The 17,756-nt window shown below is 37.8% G+C and overlaps 1 protein-coding gene across 1 annotated transcript in view; it reads right to left on the reverse strand.

Moving 5' to 3' along the window:
- The window catches only part of DNAH6 (dynein axonemal heavy chain 6), a 282,979-nt gene that overhangs the window by 209,305 nt on the left and 55,918 nt on the right, over positions 1-17,756 (reverse strand). Inside the window, exons 12-14 of the mRNA XM_070479741.1 lie at positions 7,827-7,947; positions 3,915-4,066; positions 1,612-1,764 (exon numbers count right to left, since the gene is read on the reverse strand). Coding sequence (XP_070335842.1) covers positions 1,612-1,764; positions 3,915-4,066; positions 7,827-7,947 — 426 coding nt within the window. The remainder of the gene's footprint in view (positions 1-1,611; positions 1,765-3,914; positions 4,067-7,826; positions 7,948-17,756) is intronic.

Consider the following 17,756-nt stretch of genomic DNA (forward strand, 5'->3'; position numbering starts at 1 on the left):
CACCCTGGCAATATTCCACTACTGTCCTCTATACAGTATGGTACAGTAAAGTACACAAAAGCACAACCGCTTATGGAGGATGCACACATGTTACAATGTATGCCAGATATGTGAACTAACTTACCGTGATTGGATAGCAAACGCACCTTCACATCTTTGAAAATTCCCAAGTTGAAAGTTCACATGTAAGGGATTTACTATAGAATTGCAATCTAGATAATAGTCATAATAGAAGCCATGATCCTTCTTAATCTATATTTGCATAATAGTCAGGAAACTTATTAGCAGGAATGAAAGAAACCCAAGTTAAACTAGTTTAAGTAGGCAAGTGGGTTAGGGAGACAACAGCAGATATAGAGACTCTTCTTGCCTGTTCGCTCGATGCCAGCCCCTATATGCCAGCTGTTGTCCTGCACTTTTCAAGGTACTGTACTGTAAGATTAAAAATGTTTTCTTTGTTTTTTTATGCATTATTTGTGTGAAAAATATTAGAAACCTATTACAGTATAGTACTATATAGCTGATTGTGTTAGTTGGGTACCTAGGTTAACTTGGTTGGACTTAGGAAAAAATCGGACTTAAGAAACTCACTCAGAACAGAACTCGTTTGAATTTAGGGGACTTACTGTATTATCATTCATTACAAATAAGAACTGCAATAAACTGGGGTTGAGAGCACTGGCTTTGTTGTCAGAGACCCAAATTTGAATTCCAGCTGTACTGCATACAGGTCTGTGATCTTGGACACAATGACCTATTTTGGTCCTCATTTGCTTCTCTGCAGAATAAGAATAAAAATTATCTATACTTCTTTCTGGTGACTGCAGCCCTGAAATTAAAAGACTCTTGCTCCTTTGAAGCTATGACAAACCTAGACAGCATATTAAAAAGCAGAGACATTACTTTGCTGACAAAGGTCTGTATAGTTAAAGCTATGGTTTTTCCAGTAGTCATGTATGAATGTGAGAGTTGGACCATAAAGAAGGCTGAGGACTGAAGAACTGATGTTTTGAACTGTGGTGTTGGAGAAGACTCTTAAGAGTCCCTTGGACTGCAAGGCAATACAACCAGTCCAGCCTAAATATCAGTCCTGGGTGTTCATTGGAAGGACTGATGTTGAAGCTGAAACTCCAATATTTTGGCCACCTTATGTGAAGAGCTGACTCATTTGAAAAGACCCTGATACTGGGAAAGATTGAAAGCAGAAGAAGGGGACGACAGGGGACGCGATAGGAGAGGTTGGATGGCATCACTGACTCAATGGACATGAGTTTGAGCAAGCTCTGGGAGATGGTGAAGGACAAGGAGGCCTGGCATGCTGCAGTCCATGGGGTCGCAAAGAGTCAGACATGACTGAACGACTAAACAATACTTCTTAAGCTTTTGTAAGGATAAAAAATGTAACATATGTAGAAAATGTAGTACATGCCTGACTAGTAGTGATCAATATTAGCGGCCATTACTACTGTGAGGTAAGCCATCCACTTCCTTTGCCTGAAAGTGTTTCTGATATTCTGAAAGTTGTATCTTGACCTTCAGTCCCTCAGTTTCTCTTATTTGCCTTCTTTCCCATAAGATTTGGAATAGTGAGTTACACAAGAATCAACTCACCCTTTCCTGAATCTCGTCAAGAAATACTAAGCTGTTAACATATTCTATGGTAGTAGTTGGGACAAAGTCAAGCTTGTATTCTGCATCTTGTGCCTCAGAGATGATGGCATCCACTTTTTTCTTGCTTAGACGAGGAAGCATATAATTCAGCACCTAGGAAAGAAGAAGGAAATGTGAATTGTAACTACTTGAATATTTCTACTTTATTACACATTTTAGATAAAGTCTAACTGAATGTCTGTTAAATCAGCAGGTAATGGAAGCAGCAGTATATGAAAGGGCTTTTTTTTTCCCCCACACTAAAACAATAGGATTAGTTTTGAAGATTATTTCCAGAATAAGCTAGATTGCACAACTTATTAAAAAGTTTACCTAGGGACTTCTTTAGTGGTTCAGTGGTTAAAAATCTGCCTTGCAATGCTGGGAAAATGGATTTGATCCCTGGCTGGGGAACTAAGATCCCACATGTCACGGAGCAACTAAGCTAGAGCGCCACAACTACTGAATCCTGTGGGCTCTGGACTATGTGCACCACAGACTAGAGAGCCCACATGCCACAACTAGAGAGTTTGCGTGCCACAAGGAAAGATCCCACATGACTCAGCCAAGATCCCATGTGCTGCAACTAAGACCTGATGCAGCCAAATAAATAAATAATTTTTTAAAAAGTCTGCCTAAATGCCCTGATATTTTGTAAGTATCCTTTCTGTTACTTTGTCCTGTATAGTGAACATTGTGGTACCATCCTCAGTATCAACTCCATTTCTTTTGTGTTGGGTGGTAGTAATGATTCAGAGGAAGGTGATCTCTCCTTTAGAAACAAAGATTGAGTTGAGTCATAAGGTAAAATGAGCATGGCTTTCTTTGGCTAGTGTGATTGGATTAGGGTGAACCTCTGACATTAGCTGATCCAATTAAGTAGAAACCCAAGATTTTTGTTTAAGGCTGAGAGATCTCTCTCTCTCTCTCTCTGGACATGAATAAGGAAATAATTATCCTATGGAGGCTTTGACTACCATTTCAGAAAAGTGAGGGTATACGAGCTTTAGGATGAAGCAGGCACATCAGAAGGAAGCTGGCACATAGTGAATGGAAAAAATCAGGTCTTTAGAAACCACTGAGTCACTAGATCACACCTTCCTGATGCCTATCCACCCTCTGGACTTTTTAGATTCATACATTTTCTGATTGCTGAAGCCAGTTTGAGGTTTTATTTTTTTTTTTGGCTTAGTATACAGTAGTACTCATAGTGCTCAGAAATGTTTGCTGGAATTGACTGTACTTCAATTCCCTATTGTTTTCTTTTCCAACAGATGAAGCAGAAAAGCTCTATAAAGAAGGCCAATGCCATACAGCTAATTAGTGACAGAAAAGATATGAGCACTCAGGCCTGCAGCCTTTTAGACAGAGCACTGTCTTCTTTCACCTGCACCAGGGGTCAGCAGGGGTTTTATGTAAGGGCTAAATAGTAAATACTTTAGATTTGCAGGATATACGGTCTCTATCACAACCACTCAGCTCTGCCTTTGTAGAGCAACCATAGGCAATACATAAGCGAACTGCCATGGTACAAAACAGGTGGCAGGCTGGAATGACCTTGTGGGATATATTTGCCAATCTCTGTTCTATACCATTGTGTCTCTAGAGGTATTTTTTAGAGTCTTTATTGAATCTGTTACAATATTGTTTCTGTTTTATGTTTTTTTGGTTTTTTTAGCTGTGAGGCATGTGTGATCTTAGCTCCCTGACCAGGGATTGAACCTGGACCCCTTGCTTTGGAACGTGAAGTCTTAACTACTGAACCACCAGGGGAGTCCCTTTGGGGTGGTATTTGATGGTATATATGACTAAAGGAAGACCTGAAAATTATTGTAGAAGCAATCAAATCTCCTCAGCTCTACCACTCACTAAAACACAATCAGACCTTTAGGGATAGTTTCAGATCAGGAAACCTCAGTATCTAGGATACCTCAGTATCCTAGAGTCAACCAGCATTCCTACTAGGACTCTGAGCTGTTACAGCAATGTCTCCTCTGGAGGAAATCTTGAAATGCTCCAACAAAGGAAAAAAGAGTGGATGTAAGAGACTAGTTTAAGGACTTTTGTTCCCTCACCTGAAATTCACTATGCTTGGGACAGAAAGAAAAACATGGAACTTTCCCTACAAATTAAAGATGCTGAATAGACTTAAGTTAATTTTAAATAGCTGCAATACTAGAAAATAAAGATAGGCTATTTGCAGGAGAAAAATCATAAAATAGTTGTAGAGACCATAATTAAAATTTTTCCTAGTTCATAGTTACCTCCAAGCATCGCAAAGGTGATGGAATTAGTTTTTCTTTTAGTTGCTTAGTGTCAATGAGCAGCAGTCCTACATTCCTGGTGGGTCTCAGAGCTACTGCATCCTTGTGCTGTCTGTGATATTTTTCCAGTTGTTCACTAAAGAAATTAACACCTACATAGAATAATTCATATACAGCAAAGAATATATGTTAGATTTTAAGGGGCCATTACACAGATATATCAAAAATCATTGCATTAATACACTTATATATGTATTTAAAATGAGCTATCCATAGGTAGAGAACCTTGTATAATTTTAAAATGTTAATTCATGATGCTTTATATTTTATTCTTGTAATGAAGAAACTAACATTTCATAATGTAAATATATTTTCTGGCTTTTGCTAAGAATAGCTCATGAAAATAACTTATAATTGCATTAGAGAATTTAGTCTATAATGGAGTAGATTCTAGAATCAGACTGGTTTGAAGTTCACTTAATCTAATGGCTCTTCCACATTGTATGTCAAAATAAGTATAAATATGCATCTTTAGTTGTATTTGATTCTTTGTGACCCCATGGACTATAACCCACCATGCTCCCCTGTCCATGGGATTTTCCAGGCAAAAATACTGGAGTGGGTTGCCATTTACTCTGCCAGGGGATCTTTCTGACCCAGGGATTAAACCTGCATCTCCTGTGTCTCCTGCATTGCAGGCAGATTCTTTACCAAGTATATAATGATATTAACAACAGAGAAAGATTGAAACTCAAGAGATCAGGCATAGCTAAAGTTATTTCCATTCCTCTTCCCAATACCTCTGCCAACCCTGCTCCCCACATCAAAGTTAAGGCCATTGTTAACTTTGTCTGCCAATGCTGCAGTTGCATTTTGATAATCTTCCTATCTCCAATTTCTCCCTTTCCCAAATCACCAGTGGAAGTCTGATTATCTTGAAATCATACTACTATCAAAAACAGCTCTTATTAATACACATATAATACAAAACAACTCCTTGTCTTTAAAAATTCAGCTAACTTTATTTCCAGTTGCTCCCTCCACTTGAGTCAGACTGTTTTCCCTACCGCTTCCTGTTCTTCTCTAACCCTCTTCCACCATCCCCAAGCGAAAAAGTTGTTGATCCCTGCCTTTATTTCCATCACCTCCTGTCCTGGATACAAGGGGCAGTTTGACACAGTATAAAGAACACATCAGACAAAGTCTTAGAAGACCTAGGCCCAAGTCTTTAACCATTGGGTAAGTTACTTAATCTTTCTGAGCTTCACCTTCCTCAAGATACAAAAAAAAAGGGATTACAATTATCTGTCTGACTCATTTCAGAAGGTTTTGATGTGTTTATTTTTGAGAAATGAAAAAATTAGGATATCAAATGATCTGAGAAAAACCCTGGTGAGGAAAGCTGTATAATGTTGCTTGGTCAAGTATTCTCCCAATTTATTTGAACACAGAATCTTTTTCATAGTATCATGTAATATCCTTCAGAGTAGTGGTTCAAGGAATACCAATTTGGGAAACACCAATTTAGTCCAATACTTTCATTTTATACATAAATAAATTTAGATCACTCAAAGTTAAATGACTTAGCCGTGGTCACATTTATCCATGTTCAAAGGGAAACAAAAGAGTAAAGCCAACAGAACGGCACTCTCTTGATGAGATGGAGGTGGGATGGTTTGTATAACAAACTCTCAAGTCAGGGGAAACAATTTCTAAACCACTTACTCACTGTATAATCTTGGAGTTGCCTTATCTCTGTGTTTCCACTTACCTATTTATAAAATGAGAATACTTGCCTATATAGAATTATGAGGATTAGATAAAATATATTAGATGAGACAGCACAGTACCTATCATAAGTGCTTAGCAAGTATAGAAACTATTAGTAGACACTGACTTTTATAGAAATTTAGTGGCGAGATATAGCTGATTATTTCAGAAAGCCAGACCTGTCTTCTGATCACCTTCTGGGGCTAAACAAAGGGCAGTCTGGCTAAAAGTTTGGTTAAACAGGCATTTATTAAGTATAATAAACTATAATATATCCTAGGGCTTCCCAGATGGCACCTGTGGTAAAGAATTCCTCTGCTGATGCAGATGCAGGTTCAATCCCTGGGTGGGGAAGATCCCTCTGGAAGAGGAAATGGCAATCCGCTCTAGAATTCTTGCCTGGGAAATCTCATGGACAGAAGAACTTGGAGGGCTACAGTCCATGGAATCACAAAGAGTTGGACATGACTGAGCATCTGAGCACAATATGTCATAGGCAGTGTTATAGTAATTTGAGGGAATATGATATAAAAGGCAAGGCATGGTATCCAAGGGGCAAAGCTACATTCTAATGGGAAATAACCAGGTTCAGAGGTTTAGGAAGTACCAGAAAGTTCCTAAAAGAGGAAGAAAACAACTTTTAGGAGTCCAGGCCAATCTACTCCAGATTCCAAGACAACAAATGGCTAATACCTATGATACCCTGGTTCAGAGATTGAGACAGGATTGACAAGCCAAGGCAGGACTAGATGAAAGGCAATCTGGGAGCTTGGTGGCCTTATCCAGTTAGGTAACTGGTGAGCGAGTAAAGTTATCCAACTTGAGGAACATGCTAACAGGAGACTCAGAGGCCTTGGCTCAAGGCTGTGAGTAGACGATCTAGATGGTTAGAACTGGTTATTTGGATTAGTCTATTTCATGTGCTGAAATGCCATGCTCCACATCTTACTGTTACCATCGTGCCACCATAGAACCTGTCAGTTCCCTTCAGTTCAACACACACTAAGTCTCAGTGTGACAAATGCTGGTGAAGAATGGTAGAAATGAACTTGTCTAATTCTTTTTTTAATTTCTTAAGTAGAACCCCACTTTTGTTTCTTGAGCAAGTTAGTGCTTTGGAAAAAAAAGGTCTGTTTCAACTTTTCAAAACTTAAGAGACATAAAAAGTAAATACAGTGTCTATTCTTGGATTAGATTCTGGGCCAAATCAGCTGCAAACTGCTTCATTTGACATTTTCTGAATATGGACTAAAGAGATTTTTTTTTTTCAGGTGTGAAAATATTTTGGTTCTGTAGGGACATGCTTTTTGAAGATGCATATTGAAGTATTTCATTTAGGGACTGGCATGTCTAATTTGCTTTAAAATACTTCAATGTAATAAAAATAATGAATTGAAAGAAAAACACAAGAATTTCCAGAAAAAAATTGTGCTCATTCATGAGGCAAAGTATCAGAGTAAACATTTTTGTGCATGAGAAAAAAAAAAGAATAAAACCAGTTAATGAAACAAACCAAAAAAATGAATGATATGCTTCACATTTTTAAATGGTAATAATGAATGCTATATACTTAATTTTCATAATCATTTGGAAACTTTCTTGCCTGAAATTTCACTTGGGCATTGTATTTTATTTTCTTTGGTTAAAGAAAATAAGTTTAATAAAATAACTTCTCCATGGTTCTAATCTCATGACTAAGGTGTCGATTCATAGATTCATACCTACCGGGTTGCAGCAGGGCTGTACAAATAGAGTAACTTGAATTCCTGAGACAGAATGAATTCCTGAGATACATGTTACACTATGTAAACATTTTTTAAGGAATCTGAGGGGAAAACATTCCTTTCAACTCCTTTCCATATAGAGGCTATATGACCTTTGCACTGATACAGTTTCATACTAAAAGATAAGCTCTTGGGGAAGAATGCCTTCCCATAATATTCTGAAATAAAACATAACAGTGAAACTAAAGAAAAAAGTGGTTCTACAGAAAATAATCTAGAAATGAATAAACTCTTGTGTTTTGTCAGGCCAACTCTTTTGGGCTACCATCTCTGTACACACCACAAAGCGGAAACATAGACCATGATAAACCTTGATATGACTCTTAGACATAATTAGCAAGGACAAATGAAAACTTACCAGGTTCTTGAAGTTTAAGAGCTTCTAAGTCAAGACTTTCATTTTCCTTGAAGAATATTTGAAACTTTTCAAATGTAGCTGCATATAATTGGGCAGATTCAAATGCTGCCTGTATGGCTTCCTACACATTATATAAAATAAAAACAGACAAAACTATATTTTTCCTGAGCAGAATTTAATTCTATACAACTAAAAAATGCAGGTGCACACTGTGCTGTGACCTATATGTGATATATAAGTGAGAGAAAAGGTACCATCCTTGATGACAAAGGGCAGTTAATAAATTCTCTTATGAAACTTAAAAAAAAGATACATCTTTAAATGTGACTTTCAAAGAATCGTTCCTTATGATTAAAAAGAAGTAAACTTGTAATTTTTTAGCTTCATGGTGAACTTATACATCACTAGTAGATATATGGCAAGAGACAATGTCTATTTATTTTCCAAATCACAAATTTTATATCTTGGTTTAAGTGTTTTTGAGCCAAGGCAGAGCCATTTAGCATACATGCAAAATTACTTGCCTAATCTCGTTATTAAATTCTCTATGCTGACAAGTTTCCTATTTCAAAATGTCTTCAGAATTTGCCCTAAAATATTTCAGGGCAGAATTTTCCCTCACTTTGCTTAAACTTGGCGCCAACCTCCACTTCCCTACAAGACTTTTCCTATAGTACCATGTCAGTACACATTATCATAGTTCAGTGGCATCATAATGCCTACAAATGGCAGTTAGGACTTGTTTCTTGTTGATCTTGGCCTATTACTCCTTGGCTGCACTCCATTGCCTTCTCTTAATATTTCCTACTAAGACTTCTTGCAAATGACTGCAATTTGTCACAAGGAAAACTAGAGATGACCAATGGAATTGCCATTCCCAACACAGCAATGCTAGGGTAGGTGGCTCAGACTCTTGCTTTACATAGTGGGTAATGGTAGAAATTTTAATTACAAACAATAGCACACACCCTAGATGGCTATATTTAGATATTTGTCCATTTATTTCCTTTCAATAGGCTTCTTATATTGTCGGGGAATGTTTGACGGGAGGATTCCTACGTGCGGTCTCTCATGAGTCCTCAGTCCCTCTTCAAGGGGAACAGCACGCTGCTCCCAGGGACTGAGGTCATTGTGTGAGGCAGGCTTGGGTCTCCTTTAGTAAACATTCTCTTTAGGACAAAACTGCTTAGTCTTGTTCCCCTTTCTTGAGATATGGATTGTGTCCTGACCGTGTGACTAACATTACCCCTTGTTCCCTTGGTAACGGTTGCCGTACATTTGGTTTTCTGATCTCTATCATTCCCGAAAGAAGTTTCTTGTACCACAGCCTATGTATACTCATAGAAAAATCATTAAAGCACCTTTGCTCCATTAGAGCTTAGGTCTCCAGGTCTTTTTTTGTCTCCCTCTTTCATTTTTTCTCTCTCTCTATCTTTTTCTGGCTGACTCTCTGGAGTGTGGAGAACCGTCGTGCTCACTTTTCTGCCCGGGCTTCTAAGACCCCACTCGAGAGGGCGCCTGGTACCTTGGTGAGTGATGCAAGCCCTGTGTCAAGGACAATATTGGTCCTCTGTGTAAACCAAGGGATATCAGCCTCTTTCTCTCTTTCACTTTCTTGTTGTCGACTCCGTACCACAAGGTTCCGGTCCATTAAAGGACCCCAACATCATATAATATTCCAGAATGTTTCTGCTGTTTATTTCTTTACATTAAAAATTGAAGGGAAGATACTATGTCAAAGTATATCTCCTTTGAGCAGATTTAATAGTGTCTCTGGTACACGATCATGCAAGTGTTAGGCAGAAACACAATGGGTGACCCAAAAGTGTAAAGATCTACCAACATGTTGAAATATGGTTTTTAAAACCTCACAGCATAGTTGCTGGAATAGTTCAAAAAATTCCACATACTGTCACTGAATTCCTTAAATTTTAATAATATATCACATTTGCTTTATGATTCTCTCTATATTTCTGAACCATTTGGAAGAAAGCTGCAGACACAAGATATTTCTAACACTAAATATTTCAGGGTTTATTTAACAAACATAAAAATATTTTCTTAAGCTGCCATAGTATTAATATAATGACTTAAATCAGGAAATTAGCATTGATATTAATACTATTATCTAATTACAGACCTTTATACAAATTTTGCCATTTCTCCTAATAATGCCTTTCATAGCAAAATAAAAAGCTTTTTTTCCCCACTGGCCCACTATCCTATCTAGGATCAGGTATTGTATCTTGTCACATATCTTTGGTGTCCTTTAATCTGAACCAATTTCTCAATCTTTGTCATTCATGATCTTTACCTTTTTGAAGAGTAACATGTGTGTGTGTGTGTTTGTGTAACACTTCTTAATGCTTACATTCAGTTATACATTTTGGCAATAATACAACAGAAATGATGTATGTTCTTCATGTATCATGTTTAAAGGCACGTAATGTTGATTTGTCCCATTACTGGTGATGTTAACATACTAAAGTGGTATCTGTGAGGTCTGTCAATGTAAACTTACTATTTTCTCTCTTTAAATCAATAAATATCCTATCCAGAAATGTTTTGAGATAAAAGTCCTTTTTCTCACCATACCTTTGCATATCTATTTCAGTATGCATTGGAGATTCTCACCTATTTCTATGGTTGCTGTAGTGGTGATCTTTTTTTAGGTTTTCCTTTTACATTTACTAGTTGGCATTTTACTGTAAGGAAGAACTTTCCATTCTCACTCCATCGATTCATTCATTCATTCATAAAATATGCTTATGTATTCTCATTTTATTCAAACACTGTTATAACCATTACTTATTTTAATGGTCAGATTGTTCTAGGGAGACCCTTCAGGTTGGCTTTTTAATCTTTTCTGCATGTCTCCATTAGTTCTTATTTGTGTGTGTTAGGGTGGGGGTGGCGGAGTTTTCCTGGTGGCTAGATGGTAAAGAATCTGCCTGCAATGAAGAAGACCCTGGTTCAATTCCTGGATCGGGAAGATCCCCTGGAAAAGTAAATGGCAACCCATTCCAGTATTCTTGCCTGGGAAATTCCATTGACAGAGGAGCTAGGCGGGCTATAGTCTATGGCGTCACAAAGAGTCAGACATGACTAAGCAATTAACGCTTTCACTTTTCACTCATATTTTGGTTCAACACTATGCTCTGGGCTATTCTTGTACTTCGGTTGTCCTAGGAATAAGCAATTTCTTCAGACATAAGGATCTTTTGCTTTGGAATGATACATAGAAATCAATGTGTGGACACTAAATGGGCTCATCGCTATTAGGATGTCACTGCTTCTAGACCATCTCAGTGAGCAGAACAAGACACACACACAACCCCCCACAAATATACATACATACATACACAAAACCCTATATATAGTTCTCTTTCTATTGATTAATTAAAAATCATGAGTTCATAATTCCATTTCCAATATAACACCATTCTGGCCTTTTCTCTTCCATATTTGTACTTCCCTTTCTGAGGATGAGTAGCCTTATTTCATTATCCACAATATGTTTAGTTGTTTGCTAAATGCCAGAATACACAGAAAGTCATTTCAGAATTGCTAATGCACTAATACCACTGCGAAAAACAAACGAATTGGAACGTAATATTTGTTATAATTACAGTGATCTTTAGCTTAAGGGTATACCGGCAAAACACTGTATTTAAAAGTTACTTGTTTTACGTGTTTCCCCCTTCGAAATATAGAAAAGTTCATTTGTTTTTTTACTGCATTCTATTTTAAGATTTTGTTTCCTCATTCTCATAGCTTTCCTGTTGTTGTTATTTAGACACTAAGCTGGGTCCCACTCTTTTGTGACCTCATGGATTGTAGCCTGCCTGGCTCCTCTGTCTATGGGATTTCCCAGGCAAGAATACTGGAGTAGGGTGCCATGTCCTTGTCAGGGGATCTTCCTGAGCCAGGGATCGAACCCACGTCTCCTGCATTGGCAGATGGATTCTTTACGACTGAGCCACTAGAGAAGCACATACATTTTTAAAGAACTATACTGGACTATACTAAAAGGTCTTTTAATTTCATGGCTGCAATCACCATCTGCAGTGATTTTTGAGCCCCCCTCCCCCAAAATAAAGTCAGCCACTGTTTCCACTGTTTCCCCATCTATTTCCCATGAAGTGATGGGACCAGATGCCATGATCTTAGTTTTCTGAATGTTGAGCTTTAAGCCAACTTTTTCACTCTCCGCTATCACCTTCATCAAGAGGCTTTTAAGGAAAGTTATGACCAACCTAGATAGCATATTAAAAAGCAGAGACATTACTTTGCCAACAAAGGTCCGTCTAGTCAAGGCTATGGTTTTTCCAGTGGTCATGTATGGATGTGAGAATTGGACTGTGAAGAAAGCTGAGCACTGAAGAATTGATGCTTTTGAACTGTGGTGTTGGAGAATACTCTTGAGAGTCCCTTGGACTGCAAGGAGATCCAACCAGTCTATCCTAAAGGAGGTCAGTCCTGGGTGTTCATTGGAAGGACTTATGCTGAAGCTGAAACTCCAATACTTTGGCCACCTCATGTGAAGAGTTGACTCATTGGAAAAGACCCTGATGCTGGGAGGGATTGGGGGCAGGAGGAGAACAGGATGACAGAGGATAAGATGGTTGTATGGCATCACTGACTCAATGGACATGAGTTTGAGTAAACTCTGGGAGTTGGTGATGGACAGGGAGGCCTGGTGTGCTGGGATTCATGGGGTTGCAAAGAGTTGGACAGGACTGAGCAACTGAACTGAACTGAATTGAACTCATACCAAAAGGTATGTTTAGAACTAAGTGTGACTCTTCTCATCTTTTCTACTGCAAACCCACCATCCTGCCTACACCATTCCCACTGTCTTCTCTAGGGAACCAATTTCCTTAATATCTGATTTATCTCTCCTCCTCCCTATTTTCTGACATAAAGAGTAGCACACTATAGATATTCTTGTCTAACTTAATTTTTCCACCTAACAGTATATCCTGGAAATCACTCCATATTTAATAAATTTTCATGTGTACTTAGGTTTTCTGGGCTTTTTATTCTATTTCACTGGCCTGATAACTATGCATGCGCCAATACCACAATCTTTTAATTATAGAGTTTATATTTAATACTTAGCTAGCATAGTACCCCAAATAACTTTTCTTTTTTAGGGTTTTCCAAGCTTCCATGAATGTCTATTATTCCTTATAGGCTTTACTATAAACCTAACATGCTCTACAATAAGTTTATTAGTATTATTATTTTATTGGCATTTGTATTACATTTATAAATTAACCTAGGGAGAATAGAAGCCTTTATTATGTTGAGTCATTCCATCTAAGAACATTTATCTATCTTTGTGTCTTCCAGAAGCATTTAAGAAAACTTAAAGATATTCTTATATAGGTTTTTTTAGCATTTCCTACTAAGGTTTACTCCTAAATATATTACCTGCTTTGTTGCTATTACAAATGGAGATTTTTCCACCAGGGATTTTCAGTATTCTGGAACAATTTATGTGATACTGTGAATATATGGCCTTTGGTGAGTTGATCTCTTTATATACGGTATTTTGTGAATATATGGTCTTTGGTGAGTTCCCCTGTGAACCCATTTGGGCCTGGTGCTTTTTATAAGGTATTTTTTTTTATAACTTTAATAACTTCCTCTGTTTCTGTGGATACTGGCAAGCTTTCTATTTCCAATGCTATTAATTTAGATACCCAAGTTTCCCTAAAAATACTATCCATTTAATCTAAGTTTTCAAATTTATTTGGATAAATGTCTGCAAGGTTTTCATATTTATTTAGACAAGTAAATTTTTATTTGGATAAAAATCCCTCATGTTTTTTTTTTCTGTTTCAATGGTTATTTCTTTATTATTTATCATTGATTATGTTAGTTAAGAATTCTATATCCTAATTTCCATGTTTCCTACTTGATCTGCTTTCTGATGAAAGCTCCATGTTAAAGGCTTCTGTTCACAGTAATTCTGTTTATGTACCATTTATGTCACATTGCATCTCTTTCCCTTTTGCATATCCTGTACTATTTTGTGCACAGAGATTTATAGCCCTGACTCATGGGACCACAAGCCTTGCCTTCTTATGGTTGCATTTGTCTTTACAATATTGAACACTACTCCATATTTTCTTTCTCTGAATTCTTTGTCTTACATTGCCCATTTGTTCTTGCATGCTGTGTGTCTTATCCATTAAAGCTTTCAGCATATTAATCATCAGTTCAGTTCAGTTCACTCAGTCATGTCCAACTCTTTGTGACCCCATGGACTGTAGCACGCCAGGATTCTCTGTCCATCACCTACTTTCGGAGCTTGCTCAAACTCATATCCATCGAGTCAGTGATGCCGTCCAGTTACCTCATACTCTGTCATCCCCTTCTCCTCTCGCTGGAAAAACCACAGCTTTGATTAGATGGACCTTTGTTGGCAAAGTAATGTCTCTGCTTTTTAATATGCTGTCTAGGTCAGTCATAGCTTTTCTTCCAAGGAGCAAGTGTCTTTTAATTTCATGGCTGCAGTCACCAATGTAGTGATTTTGGAGCCCAAAAAATAAGGTCTCTCACTGTTTTCATTGTCTCCCCATCTATTTGCCAAGAGGTGATGGGACCAGATGCCATCATCTTAGTTTTCTCAACGTTGAGTTTTGAATATTGAATTTGAATAAACGTTGAATATTTTCACTCTCTTTTTTCACTTTCATCAAGAGGTTCTTTAGTTCTTCTTCACTTTCTGCCATAAGGGTTGGTTCATCTGCGTATCTGAGGTTATTGATATATTTCCTGGCAGTCTTGATTCCAGTTTGTGCTTCATCCAGCCCAGCATTTCTCATGATGTACTCTGCATAGAAGTTAACTAAGCAGGGTGACAGTATACAGCGTTGACGTACATCGGAACGTATACAGCGTTCCGATTTGGAACCAGTCTGTTGTTCCATGTCCAGTTCTAACTGTTGCTTCTTAACTTGCATACAGATTTCTCAGGAGGCAGGTCAGGTGGTCATCTCTTTCAGAATTTTCCAGTTTGTTATGATCCACACAGTCAAAGGCTTTGGCATAGTCAATAAAGCAGAAGTAGATGTTTTTCTGGAACTCTCTTGCTTTTTCGATGATCCAATGGATGTTGGCAATTTGACCTCTGGTTCCTCTGTCTTTTCTAAATCCAGCTTGAACATCTGGAAGTTCATGGTTCACATACTGTTGAAGTCTGGCTTAGAGAATTTAGAGCATTACTTTACTAGCGTGTGAGATGAGTGCAATTGTGCAGTAGTTTGAGCATACTTTGGCATTGCCTTTCTTTAGGATTGAAGTGAAAACTGACCTTTTCCAGTCCTGTGACCACTGCTGAGTTTTCCAAATTTGCTGGCATATTGAGTGCAGCACTTTCACAGCATCATCTTTTAGGATTTGAAATAGCTCAACTGGAATTCCATTGCCTTCACTAGCTTTGCTCGTAGTGATGCTTCCTAAGGCCCACTTCACTTTGCATTCCAGGATGTCTGGCTCTGGGTGAGTGATCATACCATCGTGGTTATTTGGGTCATGAAGATCTTTTCTGTATAGTTCTGTGTATTGTTGCTACCTCTTCTTAATATCTTCTGCTTCTGTTAAGTCCATTCCATGTCTGTCCTTTATTGTACGCTTTGCATGAAATGTTCCCTTGATATCTCTAACTTCTTGAAGAGATCTCTAGTCTTTCCCATTCTATTAATCACAGTTGTTCTATTAATCATGCATGCATGCTCAGTCACTTCAGTCGTGTCTGACTCTCTGTGACCCCATGGACCATGGCCCGCCAGACTCCTCTGTCTATGGGATTCTCCAGGCAAGAATATTGGAGTGGGTTGCCATTTCCTTCTCCAGTGACTATTAATCATAGTTGTATGATTATTCAATTATAGTTGCTTTAAATTCTGGGTCTGATATGTCCAATACCCCTGACATGTTTCGGTCTGATACTTGCTCTGTCTTCTAATTTTTTCCCTTTTTAATATACCTTGTAACTTTTTTTGATAACTGGATGTGATATATTTGGTAAAAGGAATGGCTATTAATAGGTCCTTAGTTAGAGGATGATACATGTCAGGGAAGGGGATATATTTTACCTTCATCCTTTGATTAGGCCTCAGTCTTTTTTTGAGCCAGTGCCTCTGGACTGTATCATAAATGTCTTTCGCTTTCCCACCCGCCCCTCTCTCCTTAGGTGGGACAGGATGGCTAGAGTAGGCTGGAGTTGTGTATTTCCCTTCCCTCAGGTCAGTAAAGACCTGACAATACACTAGCAAATTAAACTCTGGATAACTAATTTCCTCTAAGGGCAGGCCTTGTTAAGAACAGAGTGGCCTGACGTATTTCAAATTATTTCTTTTCCCCTCTCCCTGCTGGAAGCATGAGGAGATCTTTTTCTAATATTTACTGTGAGAACCTGGTTGAGCTCCTGCAGGTAAATTTCATAATACTGTGGGAGTCTCCTATAACTGGGTCCCCTGAGTGTTTTACTCTGAGTTGTTAACACTGAGCCTCCAGCAATGTACCAGTTACAGTTTTGGTTTTCCCCTCCTGGCACTGGTTCTCACTGAGATTTCTGTCCATGAGTCTCTGCTCTCAGAACCATGACTCCCTGTATATATTTCTCTGTCCTTTCAATCTTGAGGGCTGTGGTTTTTCCCTATGTCCTCGCCTCTCTTAAAGACCCATTAACAGTCTGTTCAGTCAACGTGTTCAGCTTTTTACTTGTTAGGATGGAGTGGCAACTTCCAAGCTCGTTACATGTGGATCTACAAATAGAAAGATCATTCTTATTACCAGCTATCTCTTGGTTGGATGAAACTCATCTTCGTTCCACAAAAACTCCCGATCAGCGTCAAGTTCTCCAGGGCATTGTATTTCTAAAACTGCTTTTTCTGTAACCTTGCTACTTGAAGGACTGGCTTATCTAGATAAAAATTCTTGATTCACACTTCTTTCCCTTGAGTTTCATTAAAAAGTGCTGTTCCATCATCACTTTGCTTTATATGTCATTTTTGAGAAGCCTGATGCTGGTTTAATTCTCTTACTTCCATATGTTATGTTATTATTTTGCTTTGAGACCTGGAGGAAATTTTTTTTCTTTAAAAGATAATAGTTTCAAGAGTATGTATCTCAGAGTTAATTGATGTAAGTCAATTTTCCAAGGTACTCTGTATATAGATTCACAGTTTCTTTTCTCGGGCTATAGTTATTTGCCTGTTCTACCCCTTGTTTTGTTTTTCTTCTTCAGAGACTTCAATTATATGTATATTATTTCTTCTTTGCCTGTTTTCTATTTTGATTATTTTCTTTCTAATCATTTTTTTTTCTTATATCTTGTACAGTGGTAAAGAATCTTCCTGCCAATGAAGGAGACACAAGAGATGTGGGTTCTATCCTTGGGTCAGGAAGATCCCCTGGAACCCACTCCAGTATTCTTGCCTGGAACATTCCATAGACAGAGGAGCCTGGTGGGCTACAGTCCATTGGGTTGCAAAGAGTTGTACAAAACTGAGCAACTGAGGACATGCACAAACACTAGCTTATTTTCATTCTCTTAGTTGTTTTCTTGTCTTTTAAATTTTAGTTTCAGTTTATTCTCCTTTGGACACTATGCAGTTTATTCTACATTTCTGAGATAATTTTGTCTTAAAACAATACCATTTATATTTTGAATTTTTGAGGTGTTATTTCATGCATATTCAGGCTTGAATATGTGTTTGAGGTTGTATACTTGAGTTTACAGTACAGCTTTTGTTTCATGGCTTTGAGGGGGAAGAGAAGGAATATTCATTAGCTTTTTAAATCTTCATTTTTCTGATTTTTCCTTATGGTAAGTTCTCATGTATTTAATATATTTTCATTAATTCAGTTCATGGATTTCGAGTAATTTATAAGATTTATACTTCAAAGGCATTC

This window comes from Odocoileus virginianus, chromosome 2, assembly GCF_023699985.2.
Source record: "Odocoileus virginianus isolate 20LAN1187 ecotype Illinois chromosome 2, Ovbor_1.2, whole genome shotgun sequence".
Classification (NCBI taxonomy): domain Eukaryota; kingdom Metazoa; phylum Chordata; class Mammalia; order Artiodactyla; family Cervidae; genus Odocoileus; species Odocoileus virginianus.